Source organism: Haplochromis burtoni, unplaced genomic scaffold (assembly GCF_018398535.1).
Source record: "Haplochromis burtoni strain Fernald_Lab_line unplaced genomic scaffold, NCSU_Asbu1 Contig_88, whole genome shotgun sequence".
NCBI lineage: Eukaryota > Metazoa > Chordata > Actinopteri > Cichliformes > Cichlidae > Haplochromis > Haplochromis burtoni.
In genome coordinates, this window is record NW_024582449.1 from 130,142 (window position 1) to 152,578 (window position 22,437).

Genomic DNA, 22,437 nt, shown 5'->3' on the forward strand with positions numbered 1-22,437 from the left:
ATTGATCTCAAAAACTAATGTCATCTCTAGTCAATTGTTCTTAATGGAATGATTAATTTTACCTTGATTTTACCAGTGATCCTCATAATTATTGATTAATATTTATGATTGATAATATTATTTAGGCAAAAGACATTTTAGTCTTAAGTCTTCCTAAGTTGCCTTTAATGAGGAAATTTACCTGTAAATTTTTGTTTTTGTAATTTCACTTAGGTCAGAATAAATAAATTACATGGCTGCTCGCTGCTTCCCTACTGGAAAAAAAAGAAAAGAATCAAAACAAAGACAGAGTCTGCTGATCCACCAATAGTGGGCTTGTTGTCAAGAGTGAATCCTGCTTTAGCTGCTAGAGTAATGGTGGGCCATCTATTGGATTAGTGGAGGGATTTCACTGTGGTATTAATCTGAGAAGACAGCAGGCGACTGAGGCTGGCCTCAGACTGAGCTGTTGTGTCTTTCAGCCTCTGGCTTTCACTCGGCTCGCTGTTTGTCCTCCATCTGATGCACCAAAGCAAACTGAACCCGAGACCTCGCAGCCAACATGAACCTTTTCTGCTTTTCTCTGGTAAGATGCATGCATTTGTCTTCTTTACAGAACAGTCTGTGTGTGAGTCGCAGAGTAAAAGAGAAACTTGAGTTGCAAATCTGAGGTTAGCCACAAGAAATATATCGTGAAGATCAATAAATAACACACTATGCATACCTAAATGTGTGGGAAGCTACAGAGTGTCTATCTAGGTTTTTAATCGCAGTTTTCCTACAAAGAAGCAAAACATGATGCTAAAGCGCGGCACTAATCTAATGAGAATGGTTGCTGCTACATCTTCTCGGTAAATAGATCATTGATAACCTGCTGCAGAATGTTTGATCATTAGACAAGTCCTCCTGACACCGACCTTGTCTTCTTATCTTCCTTTGTCTGAAAACTTTAAGCTTTATTTGCCATAAAGTTTTAAGCAACATTTCACAGCAGTTCTTTTATTACAGTATGTATTTTGAAGCCCTGGTTTACGTATTACTGTCTAATTTCTTTATGCCTACAAGTGCTGTTAAAAGTGTTTATTAATGAAGTCACAAAAGCTAAGATAAGAAGCAGGAATACACACGTGTGCACAATATACACATGGGTACCTCAGATGCTCCTGCAGCTGTCATGCTGCACGTGGGGATGTGACATGTGGGTTGGATACTTTAAACTTGTCTCTGCACAGATGTTGGGGATGTTTACAAATGATCAGACTGATTCATCATTGCCTAGAATCTCTAACGGATGTCGCACCTTTTAACCACTCTGCTCAAATAGCACATACAGCAAGTTTTCGTGCTGCCCGTTAACCCAGGTAGAAATCTAGAAAAGAGAAAAAACAAACACAGCAGCAAAGCAGCAGCATCTCAAAATACACACTTGTTCCCCTGCAAATACAGGAACTTACACTTCATTTGGAAGCTTTTTGTTTAAACCATTTTGCACTACATCTTACATTTTGAGTACTCTGTAAAGACCTGTTATTGGCCCACAGTCATATGAGTCAGGGATTGATTTTCTAAAAGATGGAGGACTCCAGTTCTGTCTCAGACCACTCATTAAGAATTTTGTGGTTTGGTTTAACCAGGAATGGTTGAGTAGAGAAAGAATACAAAATCAATACTCTGCACTATCTTTTATCATGAGACGTCACAGTACAGTCAAGATGAGCTGATGAGAGAAATTGGTTATGCGTTCCTAGAAGGAATCCCAACGAATCAAACAAAATTTAATCCACGCTGAAATCAGTTCTGTTGAAATTCCCTCATCCATGGTTGACAAGCAAATTTAAAGGAGCTTTGGAGCAGCATTGGTGACATTTCCCTGCAGTCATATCAAATCCTCATAACTACAATTTTCATATTTTGCATCTGATTACAATGAAATGCAGATTTATGTGCTGGAAACATGGATGGAAACAGATGAATTTCATATCCGGCTGCCAAACTGCAGCCCTCTAACAACTGTGTGTCTTTTTGTCTGTCCACTGGGCATCAGGAGGGATCTATGGACAGCCTGTACGAGGCGGTGCAGAGCTCCAGCGACGGCCCACCACAGCCTGTCCCGAGCCGCTCCTCCAGCCGCTCGTGCAGCCGCTCCTGCAGCCCAGCAGTCTTGCTGAATGATGGCACAAAGTGGCGAGGCTCTGGAAGATCTATATCCATGGTGTGTGTGTCATGAAAATCTCGTACATTGAAGCATGTTGTACAGACTGTGAGCGGTGCGGGCTTGTGAACAATCATGACCAGATTGTATGGGGTCACGGCCTTGAGGAGCTGTGACATGTAACCAGATTGAACCTAAAAAAAATAAAGCTGATTATTAAATGATGAGCAGAGCCAGTTGACAGCTGCCTCTGAGGCGAGGCCAAATGTTCAGTTTCAGTGAATCTCTACATGAATCAGCTGGAGGATTTTGTTGAATGTGGCAAGTTGCTCATTTAGTACAGACAGCCTTAAATGCTTTGTTTTCTTTCAGGAGATGCCTCAGACGCAGAGAGCCAACTCGAACAAGAAGAAAAGAAGGTGAGCTCAGACGTAAATTACTCAAGAATGTTAAGATCGTCCTATATGCCCCACATTACAATGCTTTAAGCTCGAAGCTCAATCTGCTCTATCTCCACATATTATGTATGTCACTCCGCTTCGAACGGACAGGAAAATTGTATTAAAAACATCAAGTAATCCTGGAAGGAATTAAGGCTTCTGTTCGTCTAGTGCGTGCTGTGGCCTTATTTCTCTTTCTTTTGTTGGTCGAGCGTGCAGAAAGCATAAAGCTGCCCTGCCAGTGACAGAGCTTTCCCATTGAGTAATAATATGGCTTGAAAGGCTCCCTGTTTATTTTCGCTGTGGGTTAATACTGTAAATCCTTCCTGGAGCAGAGCAGAATAAATTGGAATGCTGCGCTTAAAGAAGAGGGATTGACGTCCGTAAGACACAATAGGAACCAAAAAAACCTATAAATTGTTCAGCTTTGTTGACAGAGAACTGTATTTTGAGAAGAAGGACCCTTCACACTGTTGGGCCAGCAGAAGGCAGATTACGGCTTTGGGCTAGCTGGACTAAGCGGATTCAAGGTCAACACCTTTTACTCCCTTGGCCTTTCTTTGGACAACGTACAACTTTGTTGACGCTGTAAACGCATAGAAAGATTTAACACAGTGGACATCTGCACAGCATGAGTCTGCAGTCTTGTGGTCATGTTTTAAAGCTCATGTTTTGTGGTTTATGTGCTCTATAGTTGCCTTTTCGAAGTCCCAGGCTCTTTACTTTGTGTTGTGAAGAAAATAATAATGTCTAATTTGTTTTAAATAAAAATAATAATCCAAGATAATGAAATATTTCTTTGTTATTTTACTTTTAGAACACATATATCCAAATCTGCATCAGATAATGAAACACTAGGTGAGTATAACAATTTCTAAACTTCACTTTTTATTAGTGCTAAAGTGTAACTTGTGCATAATGACTGTTTACAACATGTGTTACAGCCCTGACTCCCTTTCACAAACCCTGAGGTAGACTGCGATGAAATAAATGTGTATTTTGGAAGCTTCTAATATTATTTATATTCAAACTTCCAGCGAGCTACCAGGCTTTATGTCCGTGTCTCATAATGCTGATAATGATTTTACTATCAGTGGCTTCCATTCACCCCAACTTTTCGCTTTAAAACCTCCAACGCTCGTCTCTCTCCACGGCAGACACTCCCGGCTGTAATACTGCAGTGTGGCAGCATGCCAGGAGCAGAGAAGATTTAGTTCACATCGCCAACAATCACAATGAAGGTAAGCAGGAAATAAAGAGGCTAAGCTCATCTAAAGTTTATGCCAGCACTCATCTGGAGTCCCAGCAGGACGCTCAAAGGCAGGGTGGGGATTTCGAACCCAATTCAGCATTAAAAAATGACCCCAGACTATCGGCCACTGTGATCTTAAATAGGCGGGACCATTGAAATTCGCCTTTCTGTTAGTATAAAGTAATTTATCAGCCCATTTAATCTAAACCCTGAGATGTCTTAATAGAAGAAGAAGAAGTGCAATTTTAGCAAACTGTCTCAATTTGTCTACATGAAAAAGAAATGCTGATGCAGTAAATGGAAAAAATGCTGTCAGCACAACTCTCTGTGCTCGGGTTTTAGGAAATAAATGAATACAAATAGAGAAAAGGTTCTGGATGCTCATTGTCCAGACTGTTAATGGAAATACCCAGTTCTTTTTGCACAGTTTCTATAGTAGATCATTCAATTGTTTACCTATTATTTAGTTACTTTGGTGTAGTATGAACAGCAGTGGAGGGAGGTCTCTGTCAGCAGGACAAGCTGTAAAATGTAGCGAAATTCCAAAGATGTCCAGTGGGCCAGATTGGAGTCATTTTAGGGCCTGACTCTGGTCCCCAGGCCTTATGTTTAACATTGGTCGGGACAATCTGCAATGATGTCGAAAACAACAAGTGAGAGAATGTTTAATTTAATTCTAAGATTTGCTAATCATTTAAGAAAATTCCTTAAAAAGTCCTCAGGTGTACACATTGTGTTGTTGCAGAGATGCGAAAGACGAAACACAGGACAGAAACCAGAGGTGGGAAAGGAAGTCATCATTCTGGCACCAAGAAAAAGGAGAAACAGACCTCAAGCCAGGTTAGAAGAGTAGTTTCACTTTTAGACTGTTTCACTCAAAACCCTCTCTGCAGACATGTTTCAGTCATGCAATGCATTCAGATCTTTGTGGGTACCACAGCGGTATCAGTTTGGTTTTTAGGTTTTAAGACCATTTTGTTCATTTGGTTGGCTGGTTTTAATGCCTACTCTGAAGTTTATTGCTCCCAAAAGGCTGATAAATCTGTGCCAGCATCATGTTTGAGCACCTTCAACACACCACAGCAGAGCATTTAACAGCACCGACACCACCACCTGATGTGACTTGCTGAGAGCTAATACAGTGCAGATGGTTCAAAGAGGGGTGCACCTCTCTGTGTAATCTCTGGACCACATGGCAGAGGGGGATGTGAAAACTCTGTGTGTGCGTGCGTGTTTAGAAAGGTTTAAAGGCCTCATGCCAGGTTTCTCAGTGGCCAATCTACCTATTGCCATCATAGTTAAATGAAAACAAAGCATAGCTTGCCAAAACCGGTTCAGCAGCATTTTTCCTTCCTCAAAACACATTATGACAACACTGACATTGTCACATGATCGCTGAGCGCATATCTGCAAAGACTTATAATGTTTACAAATCTTGCAATCCTGTTATCCTTTGTTAATTGAATCTCATTACTATTAATGGTAATGAGATTTTCCTCACCCATTCAACTCTGCCTGTTTGTAGTAGTCCTGCACAGCTCTCCCCTCTAACAGAGAGCAGGCACCCTTGCTATCTGTCTCCTCACAGATCTAAACTAGAAGTCAGTGGACCAGCTGAAAGAATCTAAACTTAACCCCCTAAATTTTCCATTGCTCTCATCAAGCCTGTTAAACACTCCCTGCCATGTCATAGAAGGTCACACACAATGAATCAATGTTAAGGGGTGTGGGATATTAGAGGTTCTGGAATGAAAGTGTTTAAATGGTGAGTGTGTGTGTGTGCATTTGTTTATCTTTTCAGAGTGTCCATGCCAACGGAGTGGCGACAGAGTCCAAAGCAGCTGTCAGGAGAAACCCCAAAAACAGCAAGAAAGCAGGCGGGAAAAGTGGGAAAGAAGGGACAAAGAAAGCAAACAGCTCCAGAGGTAGGAGCTTTCACCAACATTAACCATCATTTCAAACTCTTGGTTGCACCTTTATTCACAGTGGTTAACACAGCAATCAGCTGTTTAATATTTTAGACCGGACACAACCCCAAATGGCTTTGTGTCTCCTTCTAGAATCAAACCAGGTATCTTTAGCTTGTTATGCAAACGTGTAAAGCACTATAGTATATTTAATACAAAAGAATTAATGTCTAGTAATCATCAGTAAATTTAAAATGTATTCACGGTACAAATTACATGTCGGAAGATTGGTGGTTCAATCCATGTCTGCATGCTAAAGTATCCTTGAGCAAGACAGGCTACTGAACCCTGAGCTGCTCAGGATGCATTCATTGCAGTGTGAGTGTGTGTGAATGAGTAAATGAGGCAAGCGCACACCAAATGACAACTTTAACATTTAATATAGTGTTTTATGCATTGACATCATAGCTGATAAAAGTAATACTTGCATTATGATGATGTGAAAACATCTAACACTTCATGTATCTCTTAATCATGACCAAAGGTTTTTGTGGTTTTGTAGAACAGGTTTCATTCTTGCTGCTGTTTTCATTCCCAGAGGGTCAACTTTAACTGTTTAGTCAAAGTCACTGATAGCGCACCGGACATCCTTTAGTGTCGCCACTGTGACCTGTTGTAACAATAGTGACGTTGCTCCTAACTTGTTGCATTTTAAACCAAACCACAGTCTCTTCCTGAACCTATTTAAAACACTAGTGAATAAAATTCAGTTTTTCAGCATTTACTCTAACCTTCACCTACACCCCGCTGCCTTAAAACAAAGATCAGAAACATTGCTTACAACTTTACAATAGTAAAAGAGGTTTTTTTTTAAATGATATTGTTATTTTTAAATCTTGCCTTTGTCCTTCCTGACGTTTCTAGAATTTCTATGACTCTATGACTAAGAAAGATTTTGGCTCAAAATAGCAGAACAGCTACAGTTATGTGGCAACTCCAGTTAATGCCCTTTAAAAAAGTAATCAACTTTAAATTCTACTTCTGCTTTTAAGAGTTGCAGCACCTTCAAATTACGTGTCTGCGGCATCCTCACACCTCTCAGAGGGCCACAGCGGTTCAGGATGTGAGGGTTACAAAAGCCAAGGACATACTACACATACTCTGTTTGGCCAACCTCCTGTTTCCTCCTTCTCTCTTTTCGGTACTGCTTCGACATGTAAAGTGATCCTCACAGTGAACTGTCTCATTTGACTAAGTCATTTCCAGTTCAGTTTAACTCTGATGAGGGTTAAACAGCAAATCATTGCATCATCTAAGTTAAATAAAGTTACACTTGAGTCTGATCCCAGTTTGAGAATGGTGAAAATTGTTGACTTTAAGTCACTTTTTTTCTTGTCCCCTCTCTCAGTGTGCTCCCCACCTGGCATGATGAGCCCACAGATGGGACACCACTTTCCCGAAGTGCCGTACAGATCAGACAGGAGGCCCTACCCGGGTAAATTCTCCACCCTCCCCTCTCAGGAGAACACAACCCCAGGCCGATGCACTGACATGGCCAGCCTTCCCGGTGGAGCGACGCCCACCCACCACCAGCGGTGGAGTAACCCTGCTGACAGCAGTCTAGCCTGGGGGACCGTACAGCACACCTGCCGCAGGCCTCTAACAGAGTATCGCGTCTACTCCCATGACTTCATCACGGCGCACGTGAAGGAGTGGGAAGGAAGACAGGAGCACCGGCAGGTAGTGGCCCAGGATGGTTGCTTGAAGCAGGACTGTAAACCTGAGATTCCCCCAAGGGTGCCGCGATCTATCACTGATGTGGACCTGTCAGAACCAAATGTAAGTTTCATGCTGATTGCCACACAGTACTGAGACTGAACTAAAGAGCAGTGAACTAAAAATGGCAACAGTTTTTCAAGGTACTCAGCAGATTGGTTGTCCCAAGAGAACTTCCTCTGAGTGTTTCAGCTGCCTTTCGACCCAGGCTGAGTGGATGACGCTGAGCTGAGGGTTTTGTGGTGGACATGTGATCAGCTGTAGGATTCATATCTGTCTTGTCACTCAAGATAGTTGTCTGTGGTTTGTCAAATGCAGTCGAATGCATTTAAGACCAATTAGGTGCCTTGCTGATGACATTTTGTGGTCTATGAGAATTAATTCTGGTCACTATGTCAGCGATATTGACATGTCCCCAGCCTCCTCCCATACAGAACATTTTGCATTTTCTTTAAAAACGTCTCCTACAGATGCTAATATTGGTTGAACATTGAGATGTAGGTGTGGAAATTGATGACTTTGTGGATTTTCCTCATTGCGCAGCTCATTGCTAACATCACGCAACGGAGTGCACATTTGCACGCACATGACATCTCTCAAAGCTTTAGACTCTAAGCGATACTCGGTGAGCACGTGTGGCGTGTGAGCCATGTGTTGCGCAAAAACAGTTGTCAAAGCCCAGGATGACTAGGGAGAAAATTGTCTGATGAAAACAACCATCCAGTGCAGAGATTACAAAATCCCCATGGATCTGTGGTGTCATTCGTTCTTAGAGTCAGAAAGTCATTTAACAGAGAATAAATCCCCAGAGGACTATAAACAGAGATGGCGCAGGGTGTTAAGACTCTATCTTGTCCTTTTACGAACTTCCCGTGAGATAGTGATAAGAAAAGAAAACAATCAAGTGAAGTGGTTTTAATTTAATTTCCTCTGAATTTGCTTATTTCTTGTTTTGTCACTGGGGAAGTTAACATTAGCTCTGCAGAACTAACAGTGCACACAATGCATGTCAGAACAGTTTTGATATACTTTTGGCATAAAACTGTATCTCAACAAAATATTTCAATGAAGATAGGGTGGTTTTTTTTTTTTAAATCAGACAGGAAACCCCTAAAGTAAGAAATTTAAAATCTTGATCTAGAACAAAATGAGTTTCTTTTGTTGTTGTTGTTGTTGTTGTTGATTGCAAGCAGCAGGATTAGACTGAGGTTTAGGTCTGCAGAATTCCCTTTTCCACAACCGACCGCAGTGTAAACATGGCAAATCCCCAATGTGGCGACATGAGAGAGGCAAGGTGGAATCCTGTGGAGGCTAAAAACTCCCTCACCTTTTCTGATTCAGTGGAAACACTATGAGTGTGTGGGTGTGTTTGTAGATAAGGGTTTTGTAACTTTTATCATTCGTCACCGATTTTAGAAAAAGGGTGAATTGTTTTAGTGTATCCAAAAAAGACATAAAGCCAAAAAACCCTCAGTTCCACACCGAGAGGGGAGGTCGACCGGAAGGTATTTCGACACACCAAAGTTGCCACTTTCAGCTGTTCCTCTGTCATAAATCAACACTTCCTCAAAAGCGTTCTGCCCCACATTAGGAAATGAACTCAGAAGAATAATTACTCCAGCATCATTTACCGCAACAGAGTTCCCCATTGCTGATAAAAGGGAAAATTTGAGGTATATTGAAAGAAGAATTGAATTAAACAAAAGAGGTTTTGTCTTCTTTTTATTCCTGAACTATATAAAATAGCTTTCACTGTGAAGCTTTTAGCCTCATTGGATAATTGAACCTGAGTTGAGTGGCTACATGTATATGATTGTGGCATACTTATGCACAGTTACAGACCAACACGGTGGTGTGGCTCACCATCAGCATCTAAAAGACGAGTAGCAGATACAAGACAGATGTTTGAACAAGCAAATGCCACATTTATAAAACTGAAGTGCCGCTATTCCTGGAAGTGGTTCTAGTTGTTTCGCTGAGCCGGCCACAAAATGCACACATAAGCATTCGTATTTTTCCCCTTTCAGAGCTGCACTGAAAGAAACAGTGTGAATTGCCTCACATCCTGTGCATTCTAAGGAAGTGAGCCAGCCAGCCCATCAGACAGATAATCTGTGTGTCAGTTAACACTTCTCTGTAGAGGAGTACAGCAAAGACAAGAGCAAAGGACTAAGATCCGACTAACACCTTGAAAGAAAAAAAAAAAGGAGTTAGAAAATGTTACAGAGGGCTGCATCTAATGTGTCAGACAAAGCAAGGAGCAAACCAAAGGTGGGTGAAAATAATTATGATCAAAGCTTCAGGGTCCAAATTTCACTTGTGACATCGACTCCGTTACAAATTTGTAGAAGATGAGGCTCAATCTAACATCACCAGTTATTGAATTAAAAACTACAGTCTGCTGGAAGCAGAGCGATGTTTTTGGAGAATATGTCACAGTTCATTTTCTAAATGGTGAAGAAAGTCTTTAAAATAAAACCTTGATTTCTGCCAGTGTATTTTCAGTCAGAGAGTGCACTCAGAGCTGCATTAAATCAGTCTGCACAGGGCTGTCTAGGAGTATGGAGCTCATATTTAACCAGGATTTCCAGGGATTATTCATTTATATGATTATTTTTGGTGCTGTGCTGGGGAGATGATGGAGGCTTGGGAGAGATTAGGCTGACTATTAGTTTTATGAAAACCTGGGGGGGGGGGGGGGACTGAAAGAATTAAAATTGAGCCAGAGCAGCAACGACTTGTCGTGTCACCAGTGCGCTGAGGGTAAACTGGTTTTATCAACGTACTTGTGTATTCGTTTAAGTTTAAAACACAAGCTCTCATTTAGTGTGTACTTGACTTAAAATCGTAGATTTTAAAGGAAGGGTTTTTTTTCTTTTCTTGTTGGTTTTTGTCTTGTCCTAGATGTTTTAAGACTGTTAAATGAAAAACTGATTATATTTGGCCTGTGAAATCTCGGGTCACAGCACGATTGTGCTATTCAAACGTTGTTTAGCCGTCTTTGTGTGACATCTCTTTTTACTCTTCCCCACAGCGCTCCACAAGCTTTGGCAAATTTGAAGGTCTCAGACATCACTCATCACAGGCCAAACCGAAGGAAAATGGAACCGCTATGGTTTGTAGATGTGCTTGTTTTTCACTTTTGTAACCCTGATGTCAGCAAAATTTACTTCAATAGCAATAATAGTGTAACCAATGCATGAGACTGCCATACTTAATGCAGGTTTTTCACTCATACATTAAAAAGCGGACTGAAAGCGACACATTTCACTGGATTTTTTGAGAACAGAAAAACATGTTGTCAATACTAAATATAATTGTAGAATTGTAGAAAAGAAAAAGAGTTGGTGTTTTGTTTTTGTTTGTTTTTATTTTAGGTCGTATTCCTTAATATCCCCGTTCAGTTTGTACTAAACCATGTTTCTTCACACAGGTCACAGAAGAATGTGAAAGTTCAGACCCAAACAACTCAGCTGGACTCCGGAAGAAGATGAAGGAGATTTCACTGACCATGCGCAGAAAAATGGGCAAAAAACATGCCAAGTCTTTATCCGAGGAGACAGTGAGTCGCTAAATCACTCACACACACTTTTACATCAATTAACCGAGCACTCTGATAAGGTTTTTGACCGTTCACATACACACATTAATGCTTTAGTTCTCCAGCGCTGTTTTATTCTAAAGAATTTGTGCGCAAGTGATCAAAAAGTCCCTCAGCGTGCAACAAATTCGAGGCCACGGACATCACTTACTGCAAACCTGCTCTGTTTATCACTTTCATCTCCTCTGAAACCACATCCTCGAACTGTGACGCGGTTGTTGGCGATATTTAGATGACTGTTTGCTGTCATCTGCATCGAAAAGTGTCTTCCTGCAGTATCTGTGTTTTTCTCAAACAGCGATTGAAAGATAAGATGTTTTGATTAGCTTTGGAAATTTCATAGCCTACACCTACACCTCCACTTTTACATGGAGTCGTTCGAATAGTCTGCCTAATTGTGCACACTCCGTCCCTGTTTATCTGTTTATGTAACGTTGCTGCCTTTTAAAACCGTGGGCCTTGTCGTTTTTTGCTTTCCTTCAGGGCGATGACACAGACAAAGAGCCAGATGCAGAGACAGAAAGCAGCCCTCCAGCTGAGAAAAACTCCACACAGACAAGCAACTCCTTGGAGAGTCTTTACAGTGGCCAGAGCTCCTCCAGTAAGTATCTGCTCATAATGCACACCCAGACATAGTGAATAAATGTGTGGTGTTAACCAGTAATACTCTTAGATGAGTGTGTAATCCTCCTGTGCTGTGTTGTGTTTGTGGGTTCAGGTGGTGTGACCAGTGAGTCCAATGGCTCTGGTCAGAGAGACAGTCTGAGGCTGGAGGAGGACGGCTCGTATCACGGACAGTTCTGTGGCCGAGCTCGAGTCCACACGGATTTTGTTCCCAGTCCATATGACACGGACTCCCTCAAACTCAAGGTAACTCTCCATGTTCACACTTTACATGGACATGGCTGTACTTAGACAGGGAAACATCTGCAGTAACAATGAAGCAGTCTCAACCATCTTTTAATAGATTTTTTTTTCCAAGGTTGGTGACATCATCAACATCATCAGTAAGCCTCCAATGGGCATTTGGACAGGCATGCTCAACAACAAAGTGGGCAACTTCAAGTTCATCTATGTCGACGTTTTGGTGGAGAAAGAAGAAGAAGAGGAGACTCCCAAAATCAGACAGCAGAAGTTGTGCAAAAGACCTCGACCTAAAACACTGCTGGAGTTACTGGAACGCTTGAATCTGGAGGTGAGGACCAGATCTGCTCACCTGGGGTATTTTGTCTTAGTTTAGGGGACGAATCACAAAGTTTTCAAAGACTTAGTCATGACAGCAAAACATTTAAAGATTTGTGCTTTAGTTTTACAGTCGGTGGTTGCTCTTGTTTTAGGAATATGCTTCTGCACTGATGCTAAATGGCTATGAAACAGTGGAGTCCCTGATGCACCTGCAGGAGAAACATCTTATAGAGCTGAACGTCAAAGACCCAGAGCACAGACAGAAGCTACTCACTGCTGCTGAATACCACTACACAGAAGGTCAGAAACACACTGAGCAATCATTGTGACTGGTTCTAATGCTAACAAGTAACAATATGCAGCACTTAGTCAAGGGAGATACTGCTTCATAAGAGTTCACTCCTGAAAAATGAACATTCTGAAAAATAAAAATAAAGATTCTCTCATGAAGGTTTCAGTATTCAGAAGTGGCCTGCACAGACTGGCTCGCAGCAGAGATGCAGGAGTCAGCAAATGAGACTAACAATTTTTGTTAGCAGGCTCAATCGGTGTTTTTAATTTACTCATTAGCCAATCAGAAGTGAGCATTCAAACAAACAGCAAGATAAGGTAAAGACTGTATTAAATAAAAACTCTCTTTTTTAAATTAAGAAAAATATTTTATATTTACCATAAATATAAAATGAATGGAAGTGTAATTCTGTCACTTTATTTCTGTGGGACAATAAAAAAGGGTTCACTCTGTAAATATGTGGGTAGAAACAGGTAAAGGCTGAGACATTTGTGCCGTAGAGAATAGAAATACATCATGCACACTGTGAGAAGCTTATTGGTGACTTCCTGTTACTCAGATAGAAAGTGCTTAACATGACAGAAGGTGTTCCTGTAATCTGAAGTCTGGAAGCAGTCTGACTGATTATCAGAAATCCCTGCATGAATGAAAGCAAAACTTTCCAAAACAATCCAATATGACAGTGGAAAAACATCCACAGGCCTTTTTTGTGGCTTCGTTCATGTTTTACTTTGTGTAATTTAAGCAGATGTGCACAAAGTCAAAGTAAATGTCAGTGTAATTTCTTTTTTAGCTCGGCTTGGTTGACAGTGAAACTAAACAGATGGCAGCTGCTGCAGCGTGACCCTGCCAAGCTCACATTAGACACCAGTAATTTAATCAAGCTGAGCTAGATTAGTCGGATTAGCGGCTTCTGTTAGTGAGTTTAAAAAACAATGAGGAAGAATATTTTTGCAGTTTACAGGAAAAAAAATTAGGTGACATATTTTCTTCTAGAGTTTCCTGCTTCAAATCATATGTATTTGGGTCATGTGACAACTCACCAGAACATCCTCTGGTCTGACACCAATAAGCAACATTTGCGATAATGCGTCGCTATCATCGCAATAAATCATATTAAAATTAAACGGTGTCACCCTTCCGCATCTAAATATGGCTTCAATTCTGCAAAGTAGTACAGATTTGAATATTATGACATTTAATTGAATTCAGTTTGGTTTGTGGCTGCAGGTGATGATGTCAGGGATGCGGAGGAGCTCAAATCTTCCCACAGTCTGCAGGAGGAAGATAGCGACTGTCCCAGAGACTCGGGCTGCTTCATCCCATCAGAGTGTTCAGACAGCAAGGAGGACACAGAGCCCGTCACAGACGCCGTGGAGTCCTAAAGCACATGTTTGTCATTTGTATACTTTGATCAGAGTTTAAAAGTTGCACATTTTCTTATGACTTTGATGAAAATGGTTTTAAAAGACTCATTCCATAACTTTCTGAAAATGTCACAATTGTATCCCTTGTTCCAGTGAGGGAACAAGGGATACAATTTGCTTTGTATATGCTAAAGCTTTCTAATGTGGAAGCTTTAGCATATACAAAGAAGAGACAATATTCTTAACTTCATATTATCTTTTTGTCACTTTATCACTATGATAGGTATAGGCATTGAGTTTTGGCAGTAAGTTGCCAAAATTTTGTCACATTAATGTCATTTGTATTTATTGCATTCTAAATCTTGAATTGTTTTTGCGTGTAAAGCTTTTATTTATCACAGCTGCATCATTTTGACCTTTCTTGTTACGTCTGATCTCTGTTTAACTTTCGGTCTACTTTCCTTTCCTGTGATTTAACAGCTGTTTGTATATTCAGATCTTGTCTGTAATGCATACTCTACAGATTGACAAGTATACTTTTTTCTGAAAGTACATTTGAATGAGATTGTGTGTGAGAGAGCCTGTGTGTGAGCATTCCTGTGAAAAGGAGCATTCATTTATTTTCAAAACTTTTTGTAAATAAAGCATTTTAAAAATAGAGTTAAATATGTGGTTTGTGTTTATTTAAAGACTCTAAGTAATACAAGAGTACAGTCTCTGATAGAGCCAAGTCCACAAGTACATCTGTACACACGGATTGCACCTCTACATGAATTTAGCTTAATTACCACTAACACATGACCCTACACTGTGTTCACTGCATCATTCCATGTTTGGCACCGATCACCACCTGCACTCATATCTATCTACTTAGCACTTTTAATTCTTATTCTAATTTTTATTTTCATGTCTATTTTAGCGTAATTTATGACAGTATGTTTGCACTGAAGCACCGCAGCAATTTCCTAATGTTGTAAACCTGCTCAACATTTGGCAATAAAACCCTTTCTGATTCTGATTCTGATTAAATTAAGGTCTACTTTTAATACTACTATTGCTAATACTACTACTACTAATAATAATAATATTTAGTTAATAATTAATTTATTATATTTTACTTTTATTTATTCATTTTTGTATCGATTGACTAATTAATTTAATTAGTAATTTATAAATAAAAAAATAATTGTTTCGCCTTTCCCTGATTGGTTAACCTCGTGCATACGTTTCAAAATGCTCCCTTTGCGGTTGGCGTTGCTAGCTATATGGGATTTGTAGTACAAAGCGGCCGATTTCTGGGTTTCTGGTAGCGTTTGCGTAAACGACGTAAACTACATTACCCAGCATTCCCCACGAGCCGTGCAAAGTTGACGTGTATTTTGTTGGTGAACTGAAAATTTCCCGTTTGTCGTCATCCAGTTGTCAAAAGCCGGACACGGTTTCGACACAGCTTTTAATACATTTTTTGTGAATTTTAAGCGTCCGTTGACTTCGTAACGGCTTGTGACGATGGCCGGAGAAATCTCCATGATTGGTGAGTAGAAGCATAGCCGTTTTAGGGTGCTAATTCATGAGCTAATAATGGTTTGGTCCACCTGTGATGCGCGTGCTGTTACCGTCCCACAGGTTCGGTGATTCTGGCCCTGTTCTTGGCTGGCTACCTGGGTCAGCAGTACCTGCCTCCCCCAAAACCCAAGGTGATCGGCTTGGACTTGGGCACCACCTTCTGCTCCGTGGGGGTCTTCCACCCGGGCAGCGGGGAGGTGGAGGTAATAGCGGATGAAGAGGGGAGGAAGAGCATCCCTAGCGCGGTCTCTTTCACCACCACCGCGGTGCTGGCCGGACACGAAGCCGTGGACCTAGCTGACATCAACCCCCAAAACACCATCTACGATGCCAAAAGGTTCATCGGGAAGATTTTTGAGCCAGAGGTCCTAGAGAAGGAGAGCGCTAGGTACCCGTTCAAGGTGGGTCATCCTGGGCTGGGTTTGGAAAGTTTTCAGCTCAGACAGGCAACCAAACTAGCCACCTTTCCTAACTATGTGTATGCAGTGATATTAGATCCACACTTTAAAAAAAGCATCCTCTCATCCTTCTCTTGCCATAGGTGATAAACAACAAGGGCAGTGCAGAGTTTGTGATCTCCACCAACCACACCTTCACCGTTACCCCAGAGTTCATCGGCTCCAGGCTGCTGCTGAAGCTGAGGAAGATGGCTGAGCGACAGCTGGGTGTGGTGGTGCAGCAGGCCGTCATCTCAGTGCCTGCAGAGTTTGATGAGAGGCAGAGGAACTACACAGCGAGGGCTGCTAACCTTGCTGGTCAGTTTACTAATGAGTCTCAAGACTGCACATAATTAAACTGGGTTTACAGAGAGCTTTACCCAGTCTTTGAATCCATTACAGCGCTTCTTCTCAGGCATCAACTCGTACCCCACATTAATGTTAGAAGTGTGTGCACGCTAACTCTTCCTTCGCTGTCTTCCAGGCTTGGCAGTCTTACGTGTGATCAACGAGCCCACGGCTGCAGCAATGGCCTACGGCCTGCACAAGGTGGACGTGTTTAACGTGCTGGTGGTGGACTTGGGAGGAGGGACTTTGGATGTGTCTTTACTCAGCAAACAGGGAGGCATGTTCCTCACTAGGGCAATGGCAGGTAATGTGCTTCACAGCTCCAGAAATAAAAGTTTGGTATAGTTGTAATAAAGTTGCGATAGACTAGCGACCCTTTCCAGGGTGTACCCTGCCTCTCGATAAACCCCACCATTCCTGACTGTAGAATATAATTTTAAAACACCATGGTAACAAACAAGCAACATTACATGCTTCTATATACTCTAGAACCTTTTTTTATGTTTGTCACACTTAAGTTTCTGATCATTTCATTTATTTATTTATTTCACACTTGGTTCAACAGTTTCAGCAGTCATCAAACAAATGTAAATATTAGACAAAGATGAGACAAGTAAACAAAAAAATGCAGTTTCTAAATGAAGGTGTTTGTTATTAACGAGGAAAAAATACAAACCTACTTGGACCTTTGTGTAAAAGTGATTCCACCCTAACCTAATAACTGGATGGGCCACCCTTAGCAGCAACAACTGCAATTAGGCGTCTTTTACAGCGCTGTGGAGGAATTCTGGCCCACTCATCTTTGCAGAATTGTTGTAATTCAGTCACATTGGTGGGTTTTTGAGCATGAACCATCTTTTTAAGATCATGCCACAGCATCTCAATCAGATTCAGGTCAGGACTTTGACTAGGCCACTCCAAAGTCTTCATTGTGTTTTTCTTAAGCCATTCAGAAGTGGACTTGTTGGTGTGATTTGAGTCATTGTCCTGCTGCAGAACGCAAGCATGTTTCAGTTTGAGGTCATGAACAGGTGGCTGGACAGGATGTTTTGGTAGACAACAGAATTCATGGTCCCATTTACCACAGCAAGTCTACCAGGCTTCTGAGGCAGCAAAACAGTCCCAGACCATCAAACTACCACCACCATATTTTACTGTTGGCGTTATGTTCCTTTTCTGAAATTGTGTGTTACTTTTACGTCAGATGTAATGGGACACGCACCCTTCAAAAAGTTCAGCTTTTGTCTTGTTAGTCCACAGAGTATTTTTCCAAAAGTCTTGGGGATCATCAAGATATTTTCTGGCAAAACTGCGACAAGTCTTTTTTTTCTTTTGCTCAGCAGTGGTCTTCGTCTTTGAAATATGCCTTGCATGCTAAATGACCTCATGTTTGTGTGTTTATTTTTAAAAAGCTGCATAGCTGCTGCTCTTCTCACTACCAAATAAGTGACTTACTGCATCTTGTGGTTCAAAGTGGTGTTAGGTAAGATTACAGGAGTACTGTGTCACTGTTGTTGTGGTGTCACCTCAGAGAAACGTTACGCTAAGGGTGGGGTGGGGGGGGGATGGGATGGGGCATCGATACAGCATAGTATTGCGGTATTTTGTATGGCGACATTGTATTGATACAGGGACATCCATATTCAACATTTTATTAAATAAATGAAAAGAATTTGGGAAGACTGTAAACAAGAGGGCTCACCTCGTGCACTCCTGAGATGATGTTAGCCAAGCAAACTTACATGCAGTCCACTCGAATGTGTTAAAAACTATCCAACTAGCTTTGACAAATCTACCTACTTGTTCAAAGCAAGTTAACAGCTCAGCCACTGAATTAAAAATAGGACAGCAACTTGTTTATGTCTACAAAGAACTTGGTGGCTGCCTGGTGATTATATTGAATATTTTCACATTCTACGACATATTATAACTTGTGGCGACTACATTTTTTGGGTGTTGCACATTCCTGACCACTTTTGAACAAAAGGCAGTTGCACAGGTTGTCTGATAGGAGGCAACCTTTCTGCAAAACAGTTGCAGTCTGACTTGGACGGACTGCAATCACTTTGAGAATGTTAAAGGTTTGCAAATAATTGTATCATTTCTAAATGCAGACAGTCTGGTTGAGTCTTTGGCGATGAGCACAACTCAAGGGGACTTGACTCAACTGGCTGTCTGCTGAATGTAATCTTGTTGTATTTCTGCAGAACAGGATTCCTACTGGCAACCACTTGATACTCAAAAATCCCATCTGTTTCAATCATTACTTGTGAATGGCTGCAGAATGAAAGCACTTACTCTTTTTGATATACTCTGTATTGTGACAGTGTTGTATTGTGTATACTGTACCTCTATACTATCAGTCTATAATGTTAAAGGGCTCTTTTGTTTGTTTGCTTTCAGGCAATAATAATTTGGGAGGTCAGGACTTCAGCCAGAGGTTGCTCCAGTACACAACAGAGCGAGTCCGGCAGGAGTTTGGAGTCCCACCCACCCTCAAGGAGGACATCCACCATCTCCGGCAGGCTGTAGAAGCTGCCAAGCTCAACCTGACCCTCCAACCTAGCGTAACCATCCGGGTGCCCCTGCACCTTCGCACTCTCGACAACTTAGACAGATCCACTCCGCCTCCAGTTCTCTTCCAGGCCATAATCACTCGCACGCTTTTCGAGGAGCTCAATGAGGACCTCTTCCAGAAGATTCTGGCACCTGTGGAGACCGTGTTAGCTGAGGGTCACTTGGACAAGGAGGAGGTGGATGAGATCGTTTTGGTTGGAGGCTCCACCAGGATCCCGCGAATTAGGAGGCTAATTAGTGAGTACTTTGGAAAGGAGCCCAACACATCAGTGGACCCTGACCTGGCTGTGGTCACCGGCGTGGCCATACAGGCCGGCATCATGAGCGGCTCCTGGCCTTTACAAGTCAGTGCCATAGAAATACCCAACAAAAATCTGCGCAAGACGAACTTCAGCTAATCTCTGTTCCAGTGTTTTATTAGTATTTCATGCTTCTTTAATGCGCTTCTTTAACATCTGCTGATGGGAGGGAAAATAAACACACACACAATAAACCCGTCACCAAAAAGCTTACGATGCACAGCGGTCCTTCTGCTCGGTTGTGGAAATCGAGTGGACATCAAAGAAAGCAGACGGTGTACTGAAACAACATTCTTCTACAGCAACTTGTAACATCAGAGGTGAACCGTCTGGTTTCACATTCTGAGTAACAGCTGCTTTTGTTGTGCGCAAACTTGCAGTAAGACAGTGTCTCTGTCACGTATCTGCTGCACCGTTCAGCTTCAGCAGTCGAGGCTTAGTGGCATCAGATACTTAACTTGTGTTCAGGGAACAGCCACACCTTTCGAAAACATCAAGACTAGCCAGTACTGCTCTAGCTATTTATTTATTTATGTGTAAATTGTGTGGGTCTGATTGTGTTCGTGTGAGAGAGACAATGCGTGTAGGTGTTTAATTGACCTTTAATTTGAGTTCTTAATTATGCACATGCCTTTCAAAGGAGCTGCTACATTGTTTGACCTGCTCCCTCAGAGGCCTTCGTCCTGTTCATAATTTTGTAGAAGTCACAGCAACTAAGTGAGACCAGTTAAAATGTGTCCATATGCTTTTAAAACACTCAAATGTAGTGTAACTGTGAGGTGCAGAGTTCAGTCAACAGATGAAGGTACGTGCTGTGGAAAGCCTTCGTTTTTTTTTTTTGTTTTGTTTTGTTTTTTTACAGTACTGTAAATCATTAGCATCGTGAGAAAAATCCACATAAGGTTAATTGCCTTTAAAAGGGACTGAGGAAACGTGCTCAGTGTTGCACTTTAAGGACTCCACATGTTGACCAATGAGACTTTTTTGTGCAATAGAGCTGCTTTATTTAAATATTTGGGAGGACGGACTGCTTTTGCTGCTGTAGTTCAAGATGAGGATGACCAAAGCGTCACTCATCGGTGCCTTGTGTGTTTGATGCTGAGAAATGTGTTCCTGTCACATTTGGATATTTAAGAACGTGTTTGAACGAGATACAAGAAATTTTTGGTGTATATCCAATTTGGAAGTTCATCTCTGGAAAACAAACAAAAGCCGCTCTGATAGTTTTACTTTATTTCGACCAAGAATTCAGTGTGCCCACATTCCTTTGAAGTATCGCAAACTGTTTCCCCCCCTGTTGTAATTCATAAATAGGTGTATTCACACCTGCTTTTGTATTTCACATTTTGATGTGTTAGAGCCTCCAGTAAAGATACTGTATGAATCATTTCAATTCCTAACAGGAATAATACCAGGATCTATTTTTATATTGCAACTTTCACCAAGTTTAAGTGTATTTGCCTGAAAATGTCAACAGTCTGCTTTTTGACCTATTAAAAATGAGTTTCCATCTTCTTCACTGTCCTTTCCTTTTGCAAAGTCAAACTTTTTTCAGTTTTGTATTTATGACTGTCGGGTACTGAGGTGGGGTGATGCAGATGAAGCTCATGTACTCATCTAAATTTTATCTGAGGCCTCTAATAGAAGGCGGAGAAGTTCAGAGAGTAGATGAGTGAAGCTGTAATACCTCCCATTAACATAAATACATTTAAGCTTTGACATACATGAGTTACTCAAAATAACAGTTTCACTTCTGCCAAGTGACCTTTACCAGATAACTTAAATAACCCTTTTTAAGATCTTAATGAGGACACTGCACCCTTCTGAGAATTATTGAACCCACACGCTTTACACTTATCCAGACAAACATGATTTCAAAAGCTGTGCAAGAGAAAAGGGAAATATAACCCAAAACACTTTGTTTTATTTCATTCCTTAAGACTTTAATTTAGAGTTTATAACATTTGCTTCTGAGGCACAGTAATACCCAACATAAGAAAACACAAAAAGGTAATCATCTCTTGACCTGTTCTGATACCAGTCGTATCCCTTAGATTAACTTGCAGCTTCATTTTCACATTTGGTGCCCACTTCATCTACCTCACAGCGGTCAGTTTCACAACAGCAACCAAGCTTTAGATGCATTTTGTTCGTCTGCACTGAAATACCACAAGACTTGACTGCTGTACTTGAACTCAAAGGCTGTACAGGAAGTGAAATCTAATAGGACCAGACTATTGCTAAACTGTCACGTAAGTTCAGATGCCTTTGTGGGCTAGAGCATCTCACGCATTAATCACCTTTTACATACAATTACACACTCAGCACTGCACACATTTATATACCCAGTCAGAAAACACATAATACACATTAAAAATGTACATTCACCATTTACCATAAAAACAGGAGCACAAGTCTCCCCCCCCGGACCATTTAAACCAGGTGTACTGGGAGCACAGCTCACATGAGTCAGTAGAAGGGATACTTAGAGTTACATGCATTGGTAGGACAGCAGGGCTCTGAGCCTCTATCAAAATAATTATCTTACATACACCATGTGAGTTTGTCACCTGGAGGAGAAGGCAGGACTTCTGTAAACAGCTTCTGAATTTTTTTTCTTTTCTATTTAAATATAAATATTACTGTTGGTAAGTTTACTATAAACTACAGCATAGTGCTGCCAGGAGGCAGGATACAATGGGCTGTAAGCTATTAGCCCCATGCTGCGACAAAGCCACAATAAAAAATAAAATTCATCTGAAGAATATCTGATGGCGCTTAAAAGAATGAACTGCTTTGGGAAATTAGCTCAAAAGAAATAAAGAAAGTTGATCTTTGTAAAGAAACAGGCCATGGGAACTCAGAGGAACATTTAGAAGTGAGAGGAGGAGGAGCCAAAATTCAATCAGTACAAAGTGCTCTTTGAAATTGTACAGTATGTGTGAGGGGGAGGAAAAATAGTACTATTTACAGAGTATACACAAGGATACTGCAGTCTGCCGGTTAATCGGGGCAGCAGAGGCAGAGAGACACTTTTACACTGATAAACTGGAACGACGGGATCGCTGAGTAGTGTTGTTTTCATCCTGTGAGGCGAGATCACTGGCTGATGCCCTGATTGGCGTAGTAGTCGTAGCTGTCTCCATAGAGCTCCTCGGCACTGCCAACTCCGTTCCTCACCTCTGGAGGGCGCCAAAGGACAAGAAACAAAACAACTTGTTTCAATGATACATTTCCAGCTCTTTCTGACCTCTTCTCA

General features: G+C 41.3%; 3 protein-coding genes across 7 annotated transcripts in view; 2 read left to right on the forward strand and 1 right to left on the reverse strand.

The window, feature by feature from the left end:
- The first annotated feature begins 425 nt into the window (after nucleotides 1-425).
- Nucleotides 426-14,611, forward strand: samsn1a (SAM domain, SH3 domain and nuclear localisation signals 1a). 2 transcript variants are annotated; one of them, XM_005927254.2, is made up of 15 exons: nucleotides 426-565; nucleotides 2,024-2,191; nucleotides 2,504-2,550; nucleotides 3,389-3,429; nucleotides 3,729-3,812; nucleotides 4,569-4,663; nucleotides 5,625-5,748; nucleotides 7,139-7,569; nucleotides 10,541-10,621; nucleotides 10,940-11,068; nucleotides 11,591-11,708; nucleotides 11,820-11,977; nucleotides 12,090-12,302; nucleotides 12,445-12,592; nucleotides 13,815-14,611. In XM_005927254.2, the coding sequence occupies exons 1-15, from the start codon at nucleotides 542-544 to the stop codon at nucleotides 13,967-13,969; spliced, it is 2,016 nt and encodes a 671-aa protein (XP_005927316.1). In that variant the 5' UTR covers nucleotides 426-541; the 3' UTR covers nucleotides 13,970-14,611. The 2 variants fall into 2 exon arrangements, with proteins under 2 accessions (XP_005927316.1, XP_005927317.1); XM_005927255.3 differs by having other exon boundaries at nucleotides 427-565; nucleotides 11,826-11,977.
- A 667-nt stretch (nucleotides 14,612-15,278) lies between these two features.
- On the forward strand, nucleotides 15,279-20,693 carry hspa13 (heat shock protein 70 family, member 13). The gene is made up of 5 exons (XM_005927253.3): nucleotides 15,279-15,485; nucleotides 15,578-15,918; nucleotides 16,059-16,272; nucleotides 16,439-16,606; nucleotides 18,706-20,693. The coding sequence occupies exons 1-5, from the start codon at nucleotides 15,461-15,463 to the stop codon at nucleotides 19,275-19,277; spliced, it is 1,320 nt and encodes a 439-aa protein (XP_005927315.1). The 5' UTR covers nucleotides 15,279-15,460; the 3' UTR covers nucleotides 19,278-20,693.
- A 389-nt stretch (nucleotides 20,694-21,082) lies between these two features.
- gdpd5b (glycerophosphodiester phosphodiesterase domain containing 5b) overlaps nucleotides 21,083-22,437 on the reverse strand; it is a 40,538-nt gene continuing 39,183 nt past the window's right edge. For all 4 annotated transcript variants that reach the window (XR_006054587.1, XR_006054588.1, XR_006054589.1 and 1 more), the window contains one exon: nucleotides 21,083-22,360. Coding sequence is in view for 1 of the 4 variants with exons in the window: in XM_042222533.1 (XP_042078467.1) it covers nucleotides 22,278-22,360 (83 nt within the window). In the remaining 3 variants the exon portion in view is untranslated. The remainder of the gene's footprint in view (nucleotides 22,361-22,437) is intronic.

Excerpts from the sequence above, each read along its gene's own strand:
- samsn1a (XM_005927254.2), top strand. The coding sequence starts at position 542 with ATGAACCTTTTCTGCTTTTCTCTG. Across the intron at positions 10,622-10,939 it reads AGGAAAATGGAACCGCTATG|GTCACAGAAGAATGTGAAAG; the intron begins GTTTGTAGATGT and ends TTCTTCACACAG. Across the intron at positions 11,709-11,819 it reads CAGTGGCCAGAGCTCCTCCA|GTTCAGGTGGTGTGACCAGT; the intron begins GTAAGTATCTGC and ends TTGTGTTTGTGG.
- hspa13 (XM_005927253.3), top strand. The coding sequence starts at position 15,461 with ATGGCCGGAGAAATCTCCATGATTG. Across the intron at positions 15,919-16,058 it reads GCGCTAGGTACCCGTTCAAG|GTGATAAACAACAAGGGCAG; the intron begins GTGGGTCATCCT and ends CTCTTGCCATAG. Across the intron at positions 16,273-16,438 it reads GAGGGCTGCTAACCTTGCTG|GCTTGGCAGTCTTACGTGTG; the intron begins GTCAGTTTACTA and ends GCTGTCTTCCAG.